At 34.2% G+C, this 24,777-nt stretch overlaps 1 protein-coding gene across 7 annotated transcripts in view; it reads right to left on the bottom strand.

Annotated features, from left to right (window-relative positions):
• Window positions 1–24,777, bottom strand: part of SEMA3A (semaphorin 3A) — a 501,460-nt gene that overhangs the window by 26,168 nt on the left and 450,515 nt on the right. For all 7 annotated transcript variants that reach the window (XM_043871699.1, XM_043871697.1, XM_043871698.1 and 4 more), the window contains 6 exons: window positions 23,088–23,202; window positions 22,920–22,989; window positions 21,479–21,623; window positions 18,128–18,347; window positions 13,947–14,038; window positions 4,807–4,848 (listed from right to left, as the gene is read on the bottom strand). In XM_043871699.1, coding sequence (XP_043727634.1) covers window positions 4,807–4,848; window positions 13,947–14,038; window positions 18,128–18,347; window positions 21,479–21,623; window positions 22,920–22,989; window positions 23,088–23,202 — 684 coding nt within the window. The remainder of the gene's footprint in view (window positions 1–4,806; window positions 4,849–13,946; window positions 14,039–18,127; window positions 18,348–21,478; window positions 21,624–22,919; window positions 22,990–23,087; window positions 23,203–24,777) is intronic.

Raw genomic sequence — 24,777 nt, 5'->3', positions numbered from 1 at the left:
ACCTACCCTGCCATGTATTCTGATTGGTTTTGGGGCAGGGATCTTTTGCTTTCGACTCTTAGGTACTTTCACTTTCAGTTTGCCCTCCTATAAGAAGGGGAAGGGTGAAGTTTTGGTGCTTGTATTGGTAAGGAGCTTTGCTCAATTTTAATCATCTTGCCTTTGCACTACCTCCAGAAGGCTACTTTAAACAAAAGTACTCAATTAACTTCTCACTCAAAGATCATCATATATGGCAATCAAGTACACACTGGTTGGTGCCATGGACTTGAACAAAAAGCTTGTCAAAAAAGTGGGATACTGAGCATCAACATATCTGGTTTCTAGGTCTTGCCTGACATTAACTCTCTGTTGATCTTGGGATGTTCACATAATTTTCCTAACACTTAACTTCCTTATTCATACAATAAGCATGTTTAACTAGAGCTTCAAAGTATGCATCCAAATAAAACATCTATGCTGGCGTTATTCTCAATGAATTTGAAGTTATCAAAGGAGCTAGAATTGGAGGGAAAAAAGTTTTCTAGCAGCGATTAATTTAGGTTTTCGATACAAGTTAAAAAATACTTTTAACAAAGTTGCCCAATGTAGCATAAGAGTTGCAAATTTATGTCAACACAAAATGGAATACAAATAAAACTGTTTTGTGATTGTTCTACATTTTACTATCACTATATAGTAAACTATATACTATACTAGCTCCCTTTTCTTGTACTAGATGATTGAATAATTATAATAAATATTAATTAAAGGTGAAAAATTTTATGTACTGAAACACGATAGTACATATAAAAAAGACCCCAAAAGTGTATTTTAATTTCTCCACTATAGAAAAGAATAGTTACAGAAAAGCCCATCTTGGAACCATGGCATGCTCTTTTAGTATTACAAGTTGCCTATCAGTAAGCAATGGATGTAATTCAAATCACATTTCTAGTTGGCTTTCAAAGATGGACTACATATGGCAGATAATGTTTGAATGAAGATAAAGTATCTACTAGAATCTAAGAAATTATTGAGGGTAAGGAGCATTTTATAGAAAATAATTATAGGCTTAAAGCTAACCAACTTACTTATATATTAACACAAAACAGGGGAAAGGGGGAAGAAATAATACAATAAAAACTGAACTATTATGGAGGTAGTAATCCTGATAAATATTACTTAACCATTTCAGTAAAGTGAAGAATATTTATTTTAAATAATATTCCAGTATGAATAATATTCCAGTAAAGTGAAGAATATTTATTTTAAATAATATTCCAGTATGGAATATGGTATACATTATAGACGTTCAACTTCTCAGTATATTCACCTTGTATTTTTATATTGTAAGATGCTACAAACCACAGCAAGTTAAGAAATGACAGCTAAAGTCTCTGGGAGTAAAAGATGAAATATTATTAAGTCTTTTTGTTGAGAGAAAATGAGACTGATTTGTACCCCTCTTACAGCATCTACAGAACCTGGATGTGATAATATTTCTCAAATTATGATCAACTGTTAACAGAGAACTTAACTAATGGAAAGAACTTTTTTCCCTCCTATTATTTCTCTCTTCCAAAAGCACCTTTAAAAAAATGGCCTTAGATTGTAGGGGGAGGAGCGGGGAGTAGATTTATGGAGAGAGTAACATGGAAACTTACAATATCATATGTAAAATAGAGAGCCACTGGGAACCTGCTAAATGCCTCAGGGAACTCAAACAGGGGCTCTGGGACAATCTAAAAGGGTGGGATGGGGAGGGAGATGGAGGGAGGTTCCAGAGGGAGTGGACATGGTGTACCTATGGCTGATTCTTGTTGATGTTTGACAGAAAACCACAAAACTCTGTAAAAATAAAAAAAAAATTAAAAATTTTTTTTAAATTAAAAAAAGTTAAAAAAAATTAAGTGGCAAAAAAAAGAAGGCAAGAAATCTCAATGTGATAAAAAAAAAGAAACCACCATAATATTTAAGTGATAAATTAGTTAAAATGAGGTAGCAGTATCTAGAAGCATGTCTGGCATTGGTGAATATTAGATATGCCAAACCATATACTGTGGACATAACTAAAAAGCAATTGAACAAGCTGGTCATACATAAGAAAAATATTTCTATGTTTGACCAATAGCTTTTAAGAAGCATGAAAAAACTTCATACTTATAGATTTCTAAGAGCATGGCATTGAATAATAAAGGAGTTGTTATCCAAATAATAAATTCTACATCTGTCAGATCCCTTTAGCAGAAAATGGGAGAAATAATACCTGAGAAAAATATGAAATAAAAAATATGGCAACTGAAATCATTGTAATGAAAACCTAAAGTGCGATAAAATGGCAAAAACTTAATACAATCAATGTAGTTTTCATTTTACAATTATTCTGCTGTACTATTAATGATTTGAAAATAAATTATGCCATCTAAATGAAATGTATGGGAGGCTTGCAGGCACCACTGAGCATAATCCAGTCACCAGCAAATAACCTGATGTGCTTTTTCTGCCCAATTTAACATCACCACAGGCTTTCTCACTATCCTTCTTAACAAGTTGCAGGTCATAAGCAGGATATGAGTCCATTTATCCATAAAATTAGTTGCAACACGTTTGTCCCTCTTGATACTACTGCCTCACTTTTAAAATTTCCATAAGCATAAAGGAAATTGAGTCACATCTGAATGAAATCAAACTCCAGTAATGGAAAATGAAGGCTAGAGTTACTTTCTTCTAACCTAGTATTTTAGGTTGATAAATTGTTTTTGTTTTTTGGTAAAATGTGTTGCATTTAATGGGCCATTCTTAAGGTAGGTTAAAAAATGTTAAAACAGAAACAGATGGTTTACAAAACTGAATGCAATGTAATTAAGACTGACGAAGTCCAGCAGAGAATAAGTAAATAGTTTTAAAAATCATTATAGGAAAGAATATCCCAGTCTAGCTCCCATCCTGGAACTCCCCGGATTTCCTTGCCAACATTTGACAATTTTTAGATTACAAGAACAGGTGAACACATACTTATGAAGTATAAGATAACAGTATCAGGTCAATAATATCTGCACTCTGGATTTCTCTAAATATCTTGGAGATTATCAATGTAGTTTGATACAAATGTGTTGAAAAGGTATCTACTAAGTTTTACCAGCACAGTATTTTAGCATCTTGTATGACAAAAAATAACATGGTTAGAGATAAAACATGTAAGTAAGATTTGCCATCAGAAATAAGATCTGCCAAATCAGGCTCATATTAAACAACTTTGTATGTAAGTTTTCACTTCAGTGAGTGAGAAGCTCCCAACTACTTTTTGACTATTTCTCCTAGGTTATTTAATAATTAATTTCAATTCAGGATCCAAGTCACTTTTTTAAAGTTAACTTTGATATACTCATAGAAAGGCTAGGTAACATTTTTGCAGAAAAGATAATTCATTAAAGTTAAAATCATATTTGCTTTGCCATTATCATTCAGCATTTAGAATTCACTTGCATTTCTTAAGAGTCCTGCCAAAGCATTCATTCAACAGGAATGAGAAGACTATTAACATGCTGTCCTCAAGCTTTGAATTCAAGGAGTTTAATAATTTATCATTTGGCAGTGACTGTTTTGCTGTTTCCCTTTTTGTTTAGCCAAACTAAATGTTTTCTCTAGCTCATACTACTGAAAATGTAAAATTAACTAAGTCAAAATTCTCCAAAAATACACTGTCCAGTGCATGATTTTATTAGCCTGTATAATAGTTTGTTTATACATGTAAATTAAATTATACATTTATTTGTATTCTGAAACACTCACCTATGTTATTTCAAAGGATATACAGATGAAAATATCAGTTATTACTGAGGAAATTATGTTACAATGGCCAAGAAAGAAATACTATAAATGAAAATTTACAATAAATAGTGATTTAAGAGGGCTTCCCTGGTGGCTCAGCACTAAAGACTCCACCTGCAATGCAGGAGTCTCAGGAGATCCAGGTTCAATCCCTGGGTTGTGAATATTCCCTGGAGGAGGACATGGCAACCCACCCTAGTATTCTTGCCTGGAAAACCCCACGGACAGAGGAGTCTGGCGGGCGCTAGTACACAGGGTCACAGAGGGCCGGAGACGACTGAAGCGACACTGCATGCGTATGATCTAATAAACATTCTTCCAGGACATACGTGTGTGCAAGGGTGCTCATCGCTTCAGTCCTGCCCAACTCTCTGCGACCCTATGGACCACAGCCTGCCAATCTCCTCAGTCCATGAATTCTCTAGGCAAGGATATTGGAGTGGGTTGCCCTGTCCTCCTCCAGGGGGTCTTCCTGACCTAAGGATCCACCCTGCCTCTCTTATGGCTCCTGCATTGGTAGGCGGGTTCTTTACCACTAGCACCACCTGGGAAACCCATAGGACATATATGAGACTGGTCAAAAGAATGAGGGCAATGAAATTATCTTTAGTTTTCGTTCTGCTAGACTTCCCTGGTGGCTCAGATGGTAAAGCGTCTGCCTACAATGCGGGAGACCAGGGTTCAATCCCTGGGTTGGGAAGATCTCTTGGAGAAGGAAATGGCAACCCACTCCAGTATTCTTGCCTGGAAAATCCCATGGACGGAGAAGTCTGATAGGCTACAGTCCATGGGGTCACAAAGAGTTGGACACAACTTAGCCACTTCACTTTCACTTTCATTCTGCTATTTATAGTAAGAATGTTTTTTTTTCCTCTTGCTTTTTGAACAGCTGTTAATAAACCTATAAATTTTGATGGAACATAAATACATTTATCTATTTGAAACAAAGTTAACAAAGTATAGATTACCAATTGTAATGTATAATGTTATTACCTGCTTAGTGGAAAGCTCCATTGCTGAAATAGTAGTTGGTTCCTAAAGAAGAAAAAGAAAATGTGAAATGTTCAGTCAATTAGAAAAGTTACAGAATGCCAACATAAACTTTCAGAAAGATAACTTTAGTGCCTACAATAAACAATATAATTGGGAAAAATAAAACGTATGAAAGAAATTGCATAGACAAGTGTTCTATGTGTGGAGCAGACAATATGTGCATCCTCCAGTTAAAGAACATCAAGAACATACCTGTGGATCAAGTTGGGTGGACTGCTCACTATGATAAAGGAGACTGTGGGGAGACTCAGTAAGAGAGAGATGGAGAGGACTTCATATGTTTTGGACTTGTGTGAGGTGATCTGAGGGAGGGTTCCAGGAAGTAGGGTATTGCTTTAAATTGGATGCTGTCACAAAGCAAAGGTAATTCTATGATTAGGTATCTTCATAAACTTTATTTAGAAGAAGGAAAAAACAGAGTGAAACTAGAGCAGTTGTTGGGAAAGTAGCAATCACCCACTAGGGCAGATAGGGAGATTGTTCATTTTTATAGTTTGGACAATGTTTATGTTCTTTTCTGTGTTCAGACATGATTACAGAATGGACTTGTTACTGTTTTGGTTCATCATGGTCTGAGAATAGCCCCGTCTGATGTTGGGGTTCTGTGAAAATTTGTATGTTCAACTGGAGAACACTGGCTGAGGTGAGAATGTCAGACCAGCTCCTAATAGCACCAGGGATGAGCTGAGGGTATAGATCCGGTTTCCAGCTGGCAAGAACTGTGCGAGCTTGGTTGAGATGATATTGCTTCATTATTATTAAAATGACTATTTAAGGTGCAAAGGTCTACATTCAGGTCTCTGCTGAAGAACATAATCTCTTTAATTTCTACCAACAGACTAATTTAGAGAAGTCATGACTAGAGAAGAAATAATCTCCAGGACACTTATTAAAGTATTCTGTTAAAGCCTATTATGAGCATATGTAGGCTGCATAAATAAATGCTGCTCTTTGATGAAATCAGGCCACCAAAATACTATTTACCTAAACACGTTTGAGTATGTTCTCTTAGATTCATTTTCACGGAACTCCGATCCATCCTGTTTCACCGGTGGCAAACACAACACTAACAAGAGATGGCTTGGGCGGTTTTAGAGAAAGGTAATGAGAAGGAGGCTTAGACGGGATGAACAACATCCTAGACGTTCTCTCTCTGTAAGTGCCTGAAGTCATGTCCTGAAGAAATTGTAAAGAGTTGGACTCAGGCCTCAAACTGTGTGAATTCAAATGGTAGCAACACAAATCTTGTCAGAAGGTTATTAGGTGTGGTATAGAAACTATTTCTAATTTAATTTTCTCATCTGAAAAATAAATACAATGGTATCTGCTGCATAGGACTGCTATAATGATTACATCAATTAATAAATGTAAAATACTTCACAAACATGTTTGTCACATAGTGTTTATTCAAATCTCTCCTATCTCTCACATGCACATACATATACTCCACACACACACACACATTCCCATATCCTTCCTTTGCTTCAGGTTTTCTCTTCAGTGCTTATCACTATCTAGAAATACATATATATGACTTTTTTAAAGTATATGATTTATAGGTGATTTTATCTTGTGTCTTATGCATTTCTTCCTAAGCCTCAAAGTTCTTATCTAAAGGTAGGGAGGAGGACTGAGAGGAAGGAGGAAAAGCCAATAAAAAGGCTGGTCACATTAAGTCACCACTGAGAGAAAATCTGAGGATAGTAGACAATGACTCTCTCAAAGCTATCCACTGAGGTTAGTACCAAGAAAAGTTACTCATTGCATCATCACAGGGCTGTTAAATCTCCCAGACCCCTAGTTGTGACTATTGCTTGCCCTTTTGCCTGTCAGAGAAGTATGGGGAAAAGAAGTGAAAGATACACAGTGGGAATTATAGGTTAGGCTGATAGGATGTGAGGACAGTGGAAGAAGCATGTCATGTTTTCTTAACGATCTTCCTTGCCCCAAGCCTTCCCCAATCGCCTACAACCCAGCGCTAATTTAGCACAGGGATTTTTGGCTGTTTAGTTCACTGCCATATACCTGGGATTGCTTATCCTACAGTTGTCCCCTGAACAAAAGAGGTTTGAACTTTGCGGGTCCACAAAGACATGTATTTTTTTTTTCAACAGTTAATACTGCAGTGTTACACCATCAACAGTTGGATGAATCCACGCATGCAAAACCAAAGATATGGGGGGCCAACTGCAAAATTATACTCAGATTTTCCCCTGAACAGAGGGTTGGTGCCTCTAACCCCCAAAGTTGTTCAAAGGTCAACTATAATTACAAGTTTTTGATAATTATTTATTAAATAATGGAATGAACAAATGAATTCCCTACAAATTTCCCTCTTTCTCTCATCTCTTTTACTCTCTCCATTATACTCTGTTCCTCCCACTGAATTTGTATGAGATACAGGGAGCCATCTTTTAAAAAAAGGTTTTCCTCAACGCGTCAAGCTTATCTGTATTTTATTTGAAAATAACCTGATTATTCTATACTCTCCACCTTTACTGGTTCATGTCTCACTCAGTGCCATTCACCCCTCTGCCCGCTGAGTCTAGGCCTTACTCTAGAGAGAAGGCCTACGATTTTCAGGAGGAGGGATCACTGACAACCTGTGGTGCTGAATGGAAGCTTTCAGTCTATTGTTATTACTGAACTTCCTGTTTGATATAGCACTAGTGACCACTCAGTTCTTGACTGCTTCCTCTATTTAGATTTCATTATGCTTTGGAACTCTTTATTAACTATTCTTGATTTTTTCAGAGTTTTTTCTATCTCTAGTCATTCTTCATATGTTTGCCTTCCCTTACTGACTCCTATCCACTCCTCCTTGGATGCTACATTCTTTTTCTGATGGCTTATCCCCTCTTGTGGTTTTAATTACCTCCTATGTGCTACGGAATTGCAGATTTCCACTTTGAACTCTGATATCTAAGCTGAGCATAAAATTTTCTTAACAGATTTAAGACTACCTGCCTGAGACATAAGTGAGACAAATGATTTAGGATGTAAATTAATTTGATAGGATAATTTAGAATTGTCCCATAGTTACCCATTTTCATAGCTTAATGATATTAAAGGTAACAATTTCCTATAGGAACTATCAATCAGAAAGACAACTATGATGAAAGGAATATCTACCAATTTTCTCTATATAGAAATAAGATTTTAGGAATTTATTCCATCAAATCACAAAAATTAAGGGGCCAAATCATCACAGATTTTTAGTTTTAAAAGACAAAACTGATTGTTGTATTTAAGTTTACATAATATTGGAATCAGTGAATCCAAACTAAGAATTTAAAGCAGAAAAATATTCCACAGCAGCTTCTTCCATTCCAACAGCTTCACAGGGAAAATGGTTATGTTGTCATGTATGTAAGCAGCTAGCATCATGGAGACTTTTGCAAAATAAATTCTATAGCCAAGGTGCAAGGAAAGTACTTCTTAGAGAATTAACAGGTAGTATGATTAAAATAAAAGTTAGCTACGTCTAGGTTCTTTTCAAACAACTTCAGTGAAACTATCTATAAGTGAAGCTGGTGAATTTTCACACATTTCACATACATTGACAATACAAAATTAAAATGTCTGTAAGGGAGACTGAAATGATCACTTTATACATAAATTGTAAAAGAAAACAAACCTCAATACATAAGAAACTCCACTGTGCCATATAATGATTTCAACGTTCTTAAATTAAGATCCTAGAATCTCTTTATTAAAAGCAGCTTACTTATATTTTAGGCCATGAAACAGTTTGGAATAGGATGTGCTATATGCTGTCTGTGGTTGAATTTTAACAGACAATATATTAAGATGACATCCATTTAAACAAGCTATTTTTTTTCCTGAGCCCTAGTTGGAAGTGAATATGACTTCCATTTAAAACAGATGTAGCTTTATAAGCATTTTTTCATGAAACTGGTTTTAATTGCAAATTTAACTGGAGTTCAAGTAAAAATGAAATTAAAAACTTAGCATCTTTTCAAGATTTTCTATGACTCTAATTTGCTATATATATATTTTTTCAGATATTTTAAATCTAGTCCTTATTAAACTTTCACACTTGCAGAGCTTTTCAACCTGCTGATCCCAGGAGAATCAAACAGCGCTCCCTGGATGCTAAGCATGCTGAAGCTCCCTTAGAATGAGTTAACAGACTAGGTTTTGGAAAGCATCAATTATGTTTTACATTTGAATGAAAATTAAACTCTTTCATTTGTTTGCTCAGCTGTTCATGGAATACTGCATAAATTGGGTTTAAAATGAATGCATTATCTATGTAAATGCCTTGCAATCCTTTGCAGTCAATAGCAGTATAAATAAAATCTGCTGTACTAAATGCATTGCAACTTGATGTAACCAGCCACTGTATCAAAAGTAAAACCCTCCTTGGACTGGAAAAAAAAAAATCTCAAGTGCATAAAGTAAAAATCAGCATACTTCTAGTTTTCGTAGCTTTTGAATGTTTTTAACAAGGCATAGATTTAGAATTTTCAAGCAATTATTTTAAATGAGATTGTCATTTATATAACTAGTTAATAACAGCTACAATTGACTAGTAACCTTAATTAGAAAAACAAAAAAACTGATGAAATGAAGAAGTTGAGGCTCAACTGACTTTAACCAATTTGTTTGGAATATCACAGTAATTGAGATTTAAACACAAGTTTATGTTACAAGTAATATTTGAAATAGGTTTGTGTCTTAGTACCTTAATACCATTTTGGATATATGATAGCTATTTAAAGTAATTTCTAGAGTCCTATGAAAATGAAAGTGTTAACTGCTCAATTGTGTCTGACTCTCTGTCCATGAAATTCTCCAGGCAAGAATACTGAAGTGGGTAGCCACTCTCTTCTCCAGTAAGATTCCTTACAGTCTGAGCTTCCTGGGAAGCCAATTTATTTCATCTCTTATTTCCCACTAAAATTTTACTCTAAAATGGAAATTTTATCACTGAGGAATATACTTCATACTATACTCTGATTGGGATTTGATTTTACCCAGAATAAAAGTGTCTTAGATGTAACTAGAACCACTGGAATGTCCTGTGATTAGCCAGGGTGTTTTCCTAAAACCAACCTCAAAATGGCAATGGACACAGTACTGGCTTTAATTAGAATTTTATGTGAGGTTGGTTATTCAGTCTAGCAAAGATACATAATGAATATGGTCTCCTGGAGATGATATTATGGTAAAATTAACTGTCTGGTTGACATCAATGTCTTTCTTTTTAAAATCCAAGAGTATCAGATACCACCAGGATCCTAAATCTGTTCCTTGTCTATTTACCTTGTCAAATCAACACAGTGCTTCAGTTAACCCTTTTAAATTTTATATTAAATGGAGTAACTTGCAAGGCTCAAATAAAAATAAGGAAACTCTAACATTTCTCTGATAGTTTCAGTGTATATAGAAATTGCTTTAATGTGTTGTGTTTTTTGCCCTCCTTCTGCAAAACTAAACAAAGTTTGACAGTGAAATATTCCAATTGCTAGACCACAATATATGTATGAACTTTGCTTGATAGAATAGAATGTTGAAAGTAAATATTTCTTTAAACTCTGCCCAAATACATTTTGTCTACTTGTGTGTCAGAGAAATAACAATGACAGCAATGCATGACAGAGAACATGGGAGAGAAATGGAATATTTATCTGAGGAAGATGCGTCCCTATGTTGCAAATAATCTTTTCATAAACTCATAAACAATCATTTCCATGAAAGCATATTATTACTTATGTTAGGCAGTTAGAATAGAAACCAGGAGTCCAAAAAATAGCGGTGGCTAAAAGACAAGGAAGGGAAAAGCCCGAGAAAATAGAACAAAAGAAGGTCAAAGGAAGGTCGGAGGGCCGGAGTGAGGACTTCAGGTAGAACAACACTCCTGACCAAGCCCAATTTGCATAGGACAGGCCCAGGGGGAAGAAAAAAACATATAAAAAGAGGAGCCAAAGGGCTCTCTCTGTCCCCCGCATGCATGCGCTCTTTCTCTTTCTCTCTCTCCTGTGCGCTGGGGCGCTCTTCTCTTTGCGTCTTTGGGTTGACATGCCCTCACGCCTCAAAGGTGGATTTTCCTGTTATTATCTAAATAAAATAGAGCCGTAACACTGAGCTGTAACACTGACTTGTCTAAGAGCTACAACATGGTCTGTTCGAGACCTGAGAGCTATAAAACGGTCTGTCCAAGACCCAAGAGCTGTGACACGCCGAGGGCGGCTTTAATGTTCGTCACTCCAAATCTTTGTTGTGACAAGACAAAAACCAAGGAGCATACACTCGCCTGACACTTATTTATACCTAATTGTTAAAAACTGATAAAAAACCTCTCTCATGGCATCTTAAACCATGCAGAAATCATTCAGTAAATTATCACAGGTATAATTAGATTGTGTAATCCTTTGGAAACTGCAAAACACTAATAAAATCTAGTAGACATTAAATATTTGTGCTTGCAAGGTTGTTGGCTCCCCATCTCTGAAGATTTTGCTGAAAGTCATTTAACAGTTTGAAGTAGCATTTTTAAACTAAAACTTGTTTTGACTTACTAAAACAAATCTAGATAAGATGTGCAATATAAACTTAAAATCTCAGAGGTACAAGGAATGAAAAATAGCTAGAATACAGCATTACTACAAAATTATATAAATTATGATTTATAAAATCCCAGAAAATGATTAAATGATAGAAAAAAGAACCTCATCATTTCAATGGCATGACACGGCAATGCAGTTCTACAAGATAAAACTTAACTGCACTGATAATAAACCAGCACTTGGACGACGAGGGATGACGTGTCAGAAAGTCTCTGAGCTGGGTGAGGCCAGAGACCATGTTCACAGTGTTCACCCCTGATTCACCAGAACTCAGCACTGTGCCAGGACAAAGCTGGACATATTTGTTTAGAGTTGAACTAATAAATGAAACTTGTTAAAATCATATACAATAACCGAAGGGGAATATGCAGAGGAACCATGACAAATCCAAAAGTAAAAGATTCTGGAAATAATTAAGAAATTCTAAAGTTAACATAATATTTTAGTATCTCCTATAACTTCATTTGCATGGTGGTGGCAATATAGATTTCTAAAAACAAATAACTGGTAAAAATTTTTTCTACTAGAAAATAATGTGGGATATAATCAAGCAGGATAACTTGTTGCTGTTCTTCGCTTATCTTCCTCATACTCTGGCACCTCACTTTAAGGAGGGTCTCCCTAGAGAAGACTTTAAACTCCTTAATTTTTCATATTTAATTTTTTGCATAAATACTGATTTCTCTATTCATTTAACAAATGCTGGTTGAAAACATATTTTAGACTCTGGAGACCCAATAATGGATATAAGACAGAAATTTATATATCTGCCTCTTAGTGCTTGCTAATTTGTTTGCTAAATCTAAATGAATTCTATATGATGACACAGTCTATTTGGATAACTGTATTTTTGAATTTGTAGGCTAAAGTATCAATGTGTAAATTCTGAAATGGGAGGCAGTGAAAGACAGGGATTAGTAATCATTCTATAACAGACAAAATAAGGTCCAAGTCTTAATTTTAAAAAATCATAGTAGAATTATAATGATTGTGTGATTTTAAGACTTAAACCAAGGATTAGCAGAGAAAGCTACTGTAAATGCAGCTTATATTCACTGTAGACAAACTAAAACAAATAAAATTATATTGACGATAAGATTCTGAGCACAGTAACTAGCACTGTCCTGGATATTCCACAGATAGTGTCTCTAATTCTTCTAGCTTCCCTGTGAGACAGGTATTATCTTCCCTGTCTATACTGATGGGAAAGCTCAGATGTACTGTTTGTAGTCCAAACAGAACTATTATATAGGTATGACTCAAGAACCTAAGACCTTCCCAGTAGAACATTGCTTAGTCACTACTAGGTGTCTGTGTCATGATTTACCAGTTACATGTTTCAAAGCTAATTACAATTTTACTTGAATCAATATCAATTCAGAACTTGCCATATTTTACTTTATTTTTTCTTCAAACAATTACTGAAATAGGGAGCAAGAGCTCTATTGAGTTAATAAGTACAGGGTTAAAAGAAGTCTTGAAAGATTTTTCTTACAATCAAAATGTTTAATCAACTGAAAACTTCAATACAGGCGCTTCACTTTATAGATAAAGTGTCTTAGATTCTTGGAGACTAAATGAGGTAATTTTAAGTTGTGAGACTAGATCTGACATTTCTCATTTTCTGTCCACTAAATAATTCAATTTATTTTTAGTTATAAATGTCTGATTGTTTTTACCTTCTTCTATCAAAAACTGAAATAACACCTTTGATAGGCATCATTTCTGTTTGTTTCATAAATAATTCATGTCAAGGTGTGCTTCAATTCAAACTTCCTCCTAGCTGATTTTCTAAAAGGAACAACAGACTGTGTTATATGTTAAATTACTTTAGTGTTCTTCTCTCACCGCAACACATAAACTGCTGCCTCTATCCCCAATCTCTTGTATAAACTTACCTGAGCCATAAGTGATTCACGACAAAGGGACAACTACAAGTACCTTTCTTACTTGTGAAGACTAAGAATTTGTAACAAATTTTCCACCAGTGATATAAAAACCGTGAACATTTTCTTTTGCTAACAAATGATTTCTTTAGAAAAATGTGGTAAAACAACTCACAAATAAGATTTTAAAAATTACTCAAATGTCTTCATTCCTTCATTTTGAATATATTTCTTTAATACATTCATGGAAGTTATCTGTCACCCCACTTATACCATAAAGTGTGAAAGAAGGGCTTTGGGAGGTGGGAGGCACACAGAGTTTGTTCAGTGAGGTAAGTTACATTAATAGTATGAAATGTAAATCATATAATTTATCACTGAGAAAACAAAATATGAGCCAAGGATATATTTCTTTACATTTTTAGATTTAACTAGAATTGAAAGTTCAAGGTTTATTTTGACTAGTGTCTGGCTTTTTAATTGACAAGCTAATTAGAAGGGTATGCTAGACTACTTGTCCATACCAAGATCAGTGTGCAGCTGTCCTGGGGGAAGGACATACAAGTGAACTTGTCGACACTTGAAATTAAACAGCACTCACCCGAAAAACTGTCATTTCTTCAAGCAGAACTTCTTCTAAGTCATGCCAGGTCTCCTTAGGAATTGAAACTACTTTAAGAACAGTTCCAACATCTTTGAAAGAAAGTAGAGAACACCACAATTTAAACAGATCTGAAGAGAGTTTAGTGTTAATAAATTATATCAATAATTGAAAAGAAAGAATGACATTTTGATGTCAGCATTTTAACATTTATTTTATTGTTATAGCATTAGTAATATATATTCAAATGCATTTCATGAAACTAGATAAAATATAAATTAGTTATGGAATAAAACTAATTGAATTTTTTAGAAATATATGAAGCTTTGAAGGTGGCTTTATTCTAAACCTGTGTAATGAATATATATATATAAAATAAGCATTAGGTTGGATTATTTTTATTTTTAATCTCAATTATCAGGTGTCTCAAAAAAAAAGCTAAATTAAAAATAGTATCAATTTGACAGTATGGGGTCTTCTCAAAAACTAAAATCAGAACAACCATACTCCTGGGTACATATCAGAAAAGAACCAAGAACACTAACTTAAAAGGATACATGCACTCCCATGTTCACAATAGTATTATTTACAACTACACCAAGGTATGAACATAACCCAGGTGTCTGTCAACAGATGAATGGATAAAGAAGATGTGGTACATGTATATACAATGGAATACTACTCAGCCATAAAAAGAAAGAAATTTTGCCATTTATAGCAATATTGATGGACTTGGAGGGCATTATGCTAAGTAAAATGAGTCAGACAAACACTATCTATCTTATATGTGGAATCTAAAAAATACAACAAACTAGAATATAACAAAAGAATAAGCAGACTCACAGATATAGAGGACAAAATGAGTGGTTAACAGCGGGAAGAGAGAATGGGGGAGGGACAGATGGGGTAGGAGCAAAAAAGGATTATTATGGGGTTATGTGTAAATCATCTGTGTGAAACTCTTGAAAATTTTCAAGCACTATAGAAACTGAAGAATCTTTCATCCAATAAGAAATAAAAAAGAAGAAAAACTACACTTTGACATGACAAGTTTTTCTCCTTCTTGTCATGAAATCAGGAACTACTATCAATATTTAATATTCAAGCAAAATGGAAGCAATGTTGCCAAGCAACAAAAGTAGCTGAACTTCAGAGCCTGACTGCTCATCATCTTCCCATGAGGAAGCCTTTAGTACTTAGGTGCCTAAAAAGACAGCTCAATGACCATTTAGTGCTCAATGATAATAATCTGACTTCTCATAATAAATACTGGATTACTTATTAGAGTGGTTTTTCAATAATTGGCCTAATCAATTTGGCTTTGGTTTAATTAACATATTAACATATTAGAGTGCTAAAAAAATTCAAATTCATCACTATAAATAATAAAAACTGTTAAATAGAATACATTTTAATAGAGATTTCAAGTACTGTTTATTCATTACTAAAAGATACAAAGTGTTTTAATGATAAGAGTTGCCACTTTTACTCTAAGTTGGGTTAAGAAGCTACTTTGTGTACATGCTCACTTGTGTCTGACTCTTGCAACCCCCACCAGCATTTCTGCCCATGGAAGTTTCCAGGCATGAATACTGGACTGGGTTACCATTTCCAACTCCAGGGTCTCTTCCCAACCCAGGGATCTAACCCACATCTCTTGCATCTCCTGCATTGGCACGCATATTCTTTACCAACCTTACCAACTACACCACCTGGGAAGCCTACTAATTTTCCAGTATTTAGAGATGCATTCCTATTTTGATAGAAGAAAGAACAGGGATTTATTAAATTCAAAAATTTGACTCTTTGACATTCCATTTCATCAGATGATCAAATATTTTTAGATATGGATGGCTCATTTTAATCAAATTTAACAGACAAATTATTTGAGAAGAAAAATCTTGTCTGTAAAAAATGTTACATCATAAAAATAATTCAAAGTATTCATACCACAGATAACTGTTTTCAGGGGATCAATATGATGTGGTATGTGAGCTCAAGAAAGGCTGCTAGTGTATCCCTTGTAAAGTTGTTTTAAAAGCCCTCTTTTAAGAGGGTCTTTCTATGTTTACAGGACCTTGGACTACTCATAACACCAAAGATTAAAGGTAAATTAGGTTAATCTACTCTGTGCCTCTGATCGGTCTCCAGTATCCAAACATAACCTTATCTGTGTTCCAGATCAAGTTTTACTGAGTAGTATTTCAAACAATTTCACACAAATTGAATCAGATTACTCAACCAGGATCAATGTGCAACTTAGTTAAAAGGTAAAATTACTGTAATCAATTTACTTTGCTGACAGATGACCCTGCTCTGTGCTGACCAATAGCCATCCACAACATCAGATGTTCAACATGCTCATAAAATTGGTTCCATTAAAGACAGCTCGTGTCCCAAGAAGAATTGAAAACTCATGCTTGGATTTCTTTGGTCAAACTGCCAGAAGCAAGCTTTTGTTGCACTGACAATGAGTGGGGGACTTTTCAACATTAAAGGCCAGAGGTGAAGAAAAAAGCAAGTGTGACTTTATCGAACAAGCTTAACTACTCTGAAGAGAGATCTAATTATAATTTGACATTAAATGACAAACTAATATTTATTGAAGAGAAATCCAATCATCTTATATTTTCTCAAGATATTTATAACCAGAAGTTCATACTTGCAATTCATTGACTTTTACTGAACTCCAAGTCTCACTGGGATTCTTTAATTTGATAGAGAAACTTTCTCCCCCATAAAAGGAAACCATAATGTATTGCTCAGAATCTGACACTGTTACACCTGATAACATAAGTATTTCACAATTTTGTTATAAAACTTTAAGTCTTCAAAGCACTTACTGCACAGGTGCCATTCCCCTACAGTTAATGCAATTTTTTTTCTCTGTTTTTCACCAAGGGAAAATAAATGTTATTACACAAGGTTTCAGTGGAGCACTCACTCTGTTTCCCACTGATTTATGTCAGTTAACGTTAATGGAGACCAGGAATTTATTACCTTGGAATCTGACCCTAAGTAGCAAGTTTCAGATTTGTAACTGGTGCTTTCAAAATAGTATTATTAAAGAGAGTAGGGGGGAAATAGAGTAATATGTTATAATAGTAATGGAATTCATTCTGAAAATATACCTACCTACAAAATACTTGTTTCCAGTCACAGAACTGGTAAGATATACTGTTAAATTTATACAGCAATGAACCTAAAATGTATATGCTGATTCCTTATGTCCACTTTGTTGCTTTTCTGATGAAGTTGGTTTGCTTTCTCATCGTATAGTAAACCCACTAAACAAATTGTGTTGCCAAAATTTATTTTCTGGAAGATTTTTTGCACTCTATGATAATTTTAAAGTTCAGATAGTTTTGCATCAATATATTCTAGAACATTTAATGATTGTCTTGGGAATTTTATGCATGGTTTGAGCAATATCTTTGTCCTGAAAAACCTCTGGTCAAAAAAGAGTTATGACTCAGTTATAGATGCTGACTCTTCACCTAATCATTATCTTCACCTGATTAAATTGACCAACTTTTGACTGAAAAGGAAATTTAAGTTAACAATGTCAACTTGTCTAAAAACATGACACATTAGAATGGGACAATGTTCAGGGTTTTTTTTTAGTCACTTATTAGAGGTCAACTATACCTTGAGCCTGGAGAAGGAAATGGCAACCCACTCCAGTGTTCTCTCCTGGAGAACCCCAGGGACTGGGGAGCCTGGTGGGCTGCCGTCTATGGGGTTGCACATAGTCACACACGACTGAAGCGACTCAGCAGCAGCAGCAGCATACCTTGAGCCCCAGTTCAAATCCTGGGTTGGGAAGATCCCCTGGAGAAAGGATAGACTACCCAATCCAGTATTCTGGGCTTCCCTAGTGGCTCAGATGGCAAAGAATCCGCCTGCAATGTGGGAGATCTGGGTTGGATCCCTGTTTGGCAAGATCCCATGGAAGAGGGCATGGCAACCCACTCCAGTATTCTTGCTGAAAGAATCCCTATGGACAGAGGAGCCTGACAGACTACAGTCCATGGGGTCGTGAAGAATCAGACATGAGTGAGTGACTAAGCACAGCATAGTATACCTTGAGAGTGACTATAAAACATTCCTTCAGTTTTTAGTATACTTAGTTAAATGCAATGTTCTGGAAGAACATTTAGAGCTGAAGTTAAAACATTTACCTGTTCCAATAAACATGACATCATACTGGCCATCTTCTGCATCCACTCGATCTACCACAATTTGTGTAAACTGATAATTTACATCTGTTTTGATCATTATCGGCCGGTTATTGATAGGAAATACTGGATTGTACATGGCTGGATGACTTCTTGCAAATGTTATAACGTCATCAGGAAGGTCTTTGGTAGAGTCAAATCCACCAAATGTTTTACTGGGACACTATTAAAATAAAGAGAATAATATCTTTTGATTACAATATAATGAATAGGATTATAATTTATATATTACATGGCCTCAATTGTCTAGAATTTAAATCTGCAATTTTTTAAATTTAAGTAACTGTTAAACTCAAAAATAAAATAATGTTACTTAAATTAGTAGATATAATATGTAGTATATATTTTCTAAAGATATCTTAAGTCTCAATGGGATGTCATCATTTCTCACCAAGAACTATAAATGTATCTAATGAACTCAGGGTACAGAAGTCTGATGCTTTTTATTAGTGACAATACCATCTACTTTACGTTATCAATGAAGAATTTGAAATAGTGAATGAAATATGTTATGACAATGCAATTAATCATTAGAAAAAGTCAATCATTTTCTTGGATACATTCATATTTCCCTATGATATCATGCTAAACATAAATATGTTCTTTTTAAATTAAGAGAATATAAACTATTCTTTGTTGCTTTATTTTAATATAACCCGGAAAAAATAGTACAAAAGTACCAAAAATATTATTTCATTAATAATTACAGTAACTTTCAGGAACAGAAGATGTGTTATTCAAAGTGTTTACCAACTTGTATGGCACAGAAACTGACCAAACACGCTGGACCAAGCAGAAAAGATGACAGCCATAGAAAGCCAGACAGAATGCAGTGTTGCATACTGCCATAACATCACCTCTGATTTAAACGCTCCATTTAAGGCAATAAAACAAAAACAAGAAAATTCCGACTTTAGTCTGTCTCTTTTCATTGCATTTAATTATATGGCAAAAGCTTTTAGAGTACAATATCACCGTTTCTTGCTTTTTTGCCTTACACTTAGGTAATTTCTGCCATTTAGTTTAAGAGTTTGAAAGCTGAAATGTAATTAAGTGGTTCCTGATCTTGCAAGAGGCTTAGAAGGAGAAATCAATTGTCTTTGCCATTACCTTGATACAGATCATTAATAATTCATGAGAAATGAAATAAATAAAATTTGTTTTGAAATGGGAAAGTGTCTATCTATCTATGAACATATATGTATATAGTAACCAGATACACACAGAATAACACATTAATATATCAGTTAGGGGATTTAGGGAATTATTTCTGTTTTAGTAAATTTAAAAAAATATTTATTTAATGAAATATCAAGTAGCTGTATAGCTGTATAAACTCCTCAAAGAAACAATAAAACATATTTTATGACATTAATTTTTTTTGCTTTTCTACCACCATTTATAAATAATCTGCAAAAACTTAGAAATGTAAGATTGCACATTAAGAGATTTATTTATTTTAGATTTTTATCTTAAAATTTGTCTCATTCTCTTGCCTTACTTTTATCACTGTATTTAGTACTACTTAAGCTGTAGGTTTTTGTTTAAAAATAAAGGAAATGCCATTCTATTGACACAGTGTTTGAAGGCCACTTACTGTGTTTTTCTCCAGCAGTTTTGATGGAATGACATATTCTCAGAAGCCCACTTTTGAAATTAATGGATTCATCTAAGTGAATTTTATTCACAGAGCAAGGTGCTATCTCCTCTTGGAAGCCCTTCTCTAACTCCTGGCTCAGAGAAGGAATTAAGGCTTTCTGCCTTCTGCCTCCAGCACTTGGTGCAAATTGCTGCCATGATTTCCCATGTTATAACAACTATCTGTGAATAATGGGTGAGAATTCAGGCTCTAGAACCAAACTGCCTGAATAGTCCTGGCTCCTTTCTTTGCCTCAGAGTCTTGATCTGTAAGATGGGGACAATAATTGGGCTACTGAATATAATACAAATACATATATAAATAGGCCTGACACAAAATATAATTTTAATTGCTATTAATTCTAAATACACTGTAGACATCTTCACATCAAATACTCGGTAGCTCCAAATAACAGCACAGTATCTAATGAAAGACTTTCACCAAGTTTGTTGAAGTAAGCCCAGAGCAAGTGTATAATTAGAATATACTGACATTAATTAGTCACAGAGATAAAAATAGCTGTAAGTTACAAAACTGTCCATCAACAAAGTAAAATAGTTTATCATTAAGAAATGGAGTAAATATCATATACATTTTTATAAAACCATTTTTGGCTTCTTACAATCAATGGATATTCTATCTTGTTCATTTATTCTTCTGAAAATCTATTTAATTTTTTATTTACAAAATCCATCAATTTTTTATTTACAAGATCCACCAACTAGAAGTAATCTTTATGAAATGCTAGTAAGTTTAGTAATACAGAAAACAATTAAGATTAAAAGCATTCTATGTCCAATAAAATCATATAAAAACAGCATTTACTTGAATTAAACAATAAAACTCACGTGAAATTAAACAAACAATAAAATTTAAAGAACAAGGTTTTTCATTCATATGAAATTATTTCCTTAAAGATTTTTAGGGCTAGAAAATGTTGCACTGGATGGATCCATCCACATATTTTAGAATTTCTGACATCACATTGATGACTTTGCTTACTTTTGACCATATTGATCTTTTCTTTTTTTTTCTCCCTACTTTAAACTGCAGGCTTAAATCTAGTTTTATTTTGAGCTCTGTCCAATTTTTTTGAGCTGGAGTGTGCCTAGGATTGCTGGAGGAGAGAGGTCAGTGAGAGTAGACAGCATCTGTTAAAATATGGGGGCCCTGTTCCACAAGGTATTTTTATTTCTTGCATATCTTCTTTACCTATTTGAGGGATTTTCACAGGAAGAAAATACTGGTTAAAAACGTTTTCCTCCTATTTAATGGGCAATTCTTGAGCTTTCACCACGATCAAAGAGAACAAACCCAGGTGTATCTTAACTGTCTCAGCTCTCCATGAAAGCCATTTTTACTATATCCCTTTCAGAAAAGAAAATAAATAAATCTATCTGTTCAGTTTCTATTTCTCAGAAATTATGGGTAATAACTACTGGTAGGCACTGAAATTAAACACTGATGCCTCTGAAGAAGATATCGTTAAATGTGGAATTTCAAGGTATCAGACAAAATCCTCATCTTGCTTTCATTTATAGTCTTGGAATCATTCTTTTATATAATCTACATTAAATATGTGTTATAGCTGCTTTTTTGTTAAGTCTTCAGCATAAATGTATTCATTTCCCATCTTGAACACCTAGGTCACTTACAGTTCCTGGTCGTGGGTAGGGGACTCTTCCTTGATAAGGCACCCACTGGTAGTTGGGACCATCCCTGTGAGCATATGGTCCAAGGAATACCCTTCTCACATCACTCATGCTATACATGCACACGGCTGACCCCTTGAAGATGTTACTAAAAAAGAGAACAAAAACAGAATTTCATTTTTATACAGTGACAGAGCTATATATGCTGATTTCTTAAATTTCAGATAGCAATTATCAATACCTGAACACAAATTCTCAAATAGTGTTTAGTATTTTTAAAGCTGCATGTATATATATTTTAATAAGATGTAAGAGAACAAATTATGGTTGCTCAAAATTAGAAGGCATGGATGAAACCATCTTTAGTGCTCATGTGTGCATGCCAAGTTGCTTCAGTCCTGTCTGACTCTGTGTGCCACTGTGGACGTAGCCCTCCAGGCCCCGCTGTCCATGGGATGCTCCAGGCCAGAATACTGGGGTGGGGCGCCATGTCTCCCTCTAGGGGATCTTCCCGACACAAGGATCCAACCCGCATCTCTCACCTCTCCTGCATTTGCAGGCAGGTTCTTTACCACCAGCGCCACCTGGGAAGATCCTAAGTACTCATAGAATACATGTACTCATATCATAAATAGACAATATATGGTACAAATATATAAATTCATATCATGTTACTTCAAAAAATTAAGTGAATATGTCCAATCAAATTTTAATGGCTTTAATACTTACAGAATAAATCAGTGTTGGACATTGTAGTTTAATCTTTCTTTATTCTATCACAGTCCTTTGCAGCACTTTTCCTGACTTTTGATTTTAAATTATTTCCCTTTTAAACATTTATACATATCCAAATAACACTATTTATATGCATATAAATATATATTTCTCTTGGCAACTCCAGGTAAAATAAACTTTATGCTGAATAGAACTGTCAGAAAATAAGCACTGTTTGATTGACAGCAAGAGCTTTGAGGGAGATGAAAATGAGGAAAGGAGAAGGAGAGGAGAGGGGGAGGTGGAGAAGGAGGAGGGAGATGGAGGAGGTGAGGGAGAAGAAGGGTAAGCCCAAGAGAGAAGAGAAAGGAGGAGAAGAGGAAAAAAAGATTTTTCACCCTTAGTTTATATCACTATAAACTGTTGACAAAACTCAGATTTCTATGCTTACAGTATTTTATATTTCATTCAAAATTTTCAAGTCAAAGCTATACATAGGGCATGGCATACATTTCATTGTTAAATTTATAGTAATGAACTTCTTTGCTAAAATTTATGTATAAAATGATTTACATCATGACTTATTTCAAGCACCCAAGAATGCACAAGAGCTCAAAGGTTAAGCCAACACTGTTCTTTCAAAAATATATTTTCACAAATATGGACACTTAAAACAGTGTCTAAAGTACATGGATTTTCTATGATAATAAAATATTAAAATGCTATTTACCTGGAAGTTGTAAACACTCCATATACAACTGGATTTTTAGGATCTTTAGAATTCATCAGGAATACATCCTCTGTTTAAAAATAAAATTAGGAAATTTGCATTTCTGAAGGTCATGGCAAAGCCTGCACAAGTATACTCTATGCAACATCAACATCATTAGCTACTTACGCAATTCATCAAAATGAGTGTCGATGCCATTTGGGCCTGGCACTGAGCAAATGAGACGAGCTTTGAGAAATGTTGTCCATTTATTCACCAGACTTCTGTGGCCCCCAAAGTCATTCTGAATGGAGGGAATAATGGTTTTAAAAACTGTACATGCAAATGATAATTTCAAATATCAGTTTTATCCTCTCATCTTTTGTATATGAAACATACACAAAATGCATTTCCTCATTTTTCAAGTTGATAAATGAATTTTAAATGACTAGATGTAAGTAATTGCATTCTTATCCTACTGTTGGTACAATCTATTCATCCAAACCTGATTCAAGGAGTGACTTATAATAAATATCCCTTAGCATTAAACAGTCACTGTACTTTTTCCATTCTGTTACCACTTTGCAATGGACAGTATTACTCTTGTGTCTGTTTTGGTCTGCTTTAAGTCTCTCTCTTACGTAGGGAGATTTTATTCATCTAAGTAGGTGGTTCATGGAAATAAGCACATTTGCACATAGTAGTACTTAACAGGTATTTATTGAATGAAAGAATAACTGCATGCCTCATAACCCATACTCAAAACACAACACAAAAGCAGGCTAAGCATTAAATACTTTTATAAGTTCAAACAGTTGAAACAATTCTGACTTTACAAATAGCATGTTGAAAATAATATCAGAAAAATTTTAGTAAAGAACTCATTCCACAGCAACATATTGAAAAAGTAACTGCTCACTGAAAATGAAAATTAACTGTAACCCAACGTAGCAATAAATTCTATTATGATGATATGCTTTTACTGGTAACTTCTAGTCTTTTAGAATAGTATTTATGTGCATATTTTTGAAGAAATATAACTTTTCCTAAAAATTATAACATTGATTTGTATTTTGTTTATATGATTTTATTTAGTATAAAGTTTTTTTTTTAACCCTTGTAAGTAGTGCTTTTAATGATGCTCTATATTTTGTGGAGAGAGATTCTTACATATTCATATATCATTTGTATGTTTCCACATCATTAAAACTTATAATTTTCCAGTAGTTTAACATACTACAGATAAATAATTAAATCATGATTGGAGAAGAAAAGAGGTTACACCCCTCTTCTAAGATAGGGATTTGTAAAATTTCATTATTTTTTTAAAAATAATTTCATTTGAAGACAATAATTGACTTTGTCCTTATGATTTTCTTGAGATGACAGGTGCTTTAATAATATAATAACAGTTGGCTTTATTCATATTGCATATACACCATATTTTACAGTATAGAGGGTAGGAACAGTACTGTTACCATATGTTCACACTATTTAACCCATAAGTATTTACTGACCAATTTTTTATTCTAACATTATAATGCATCTCACATCCAATTTTGTGCCACACAGTATATGAAAGCTCACAGTTTCAAAATTATTTATGTGTGCTCTGTATGTGCACATTGGATGCAATAAATTTATAAAAATAAGCTATAATGTTTTTTCTTTTATATTCATACTTCAGTTATTTCCAACAAAATATATTCACTGAAAACTTACACACTGTAGAAAACTTTACTAGGTCTGAGAATACAGAAACTATTTTCCAAGGTAATACAAAAAAATATTTCCCTAGAATTACAAACTAGTATTATTTAATGTACTTGTGAAACAGTATGTGACAACCTCCACCTGCATGTTTGACTACGAGGTTATA

This window comes from Cervus elaphus, chromosome 18 (genome assembly GCF_910594005.1).
Source record: "Cervus elaphus chromosome 18, mCerEla1.1, whole genome shotgun sequence".
In the NCBI taxonomy this organism is placed as follows: Eukaryota; Metazoa; Chordata; class Mammalia; order Artiodactyla; family Cervidae; genus Cervus; species Cervus elaphus.
Note: the sequence above shows the minus strand (reverse complement) of the source record. Positions and strands in the feature narration are given on the sequence as shown.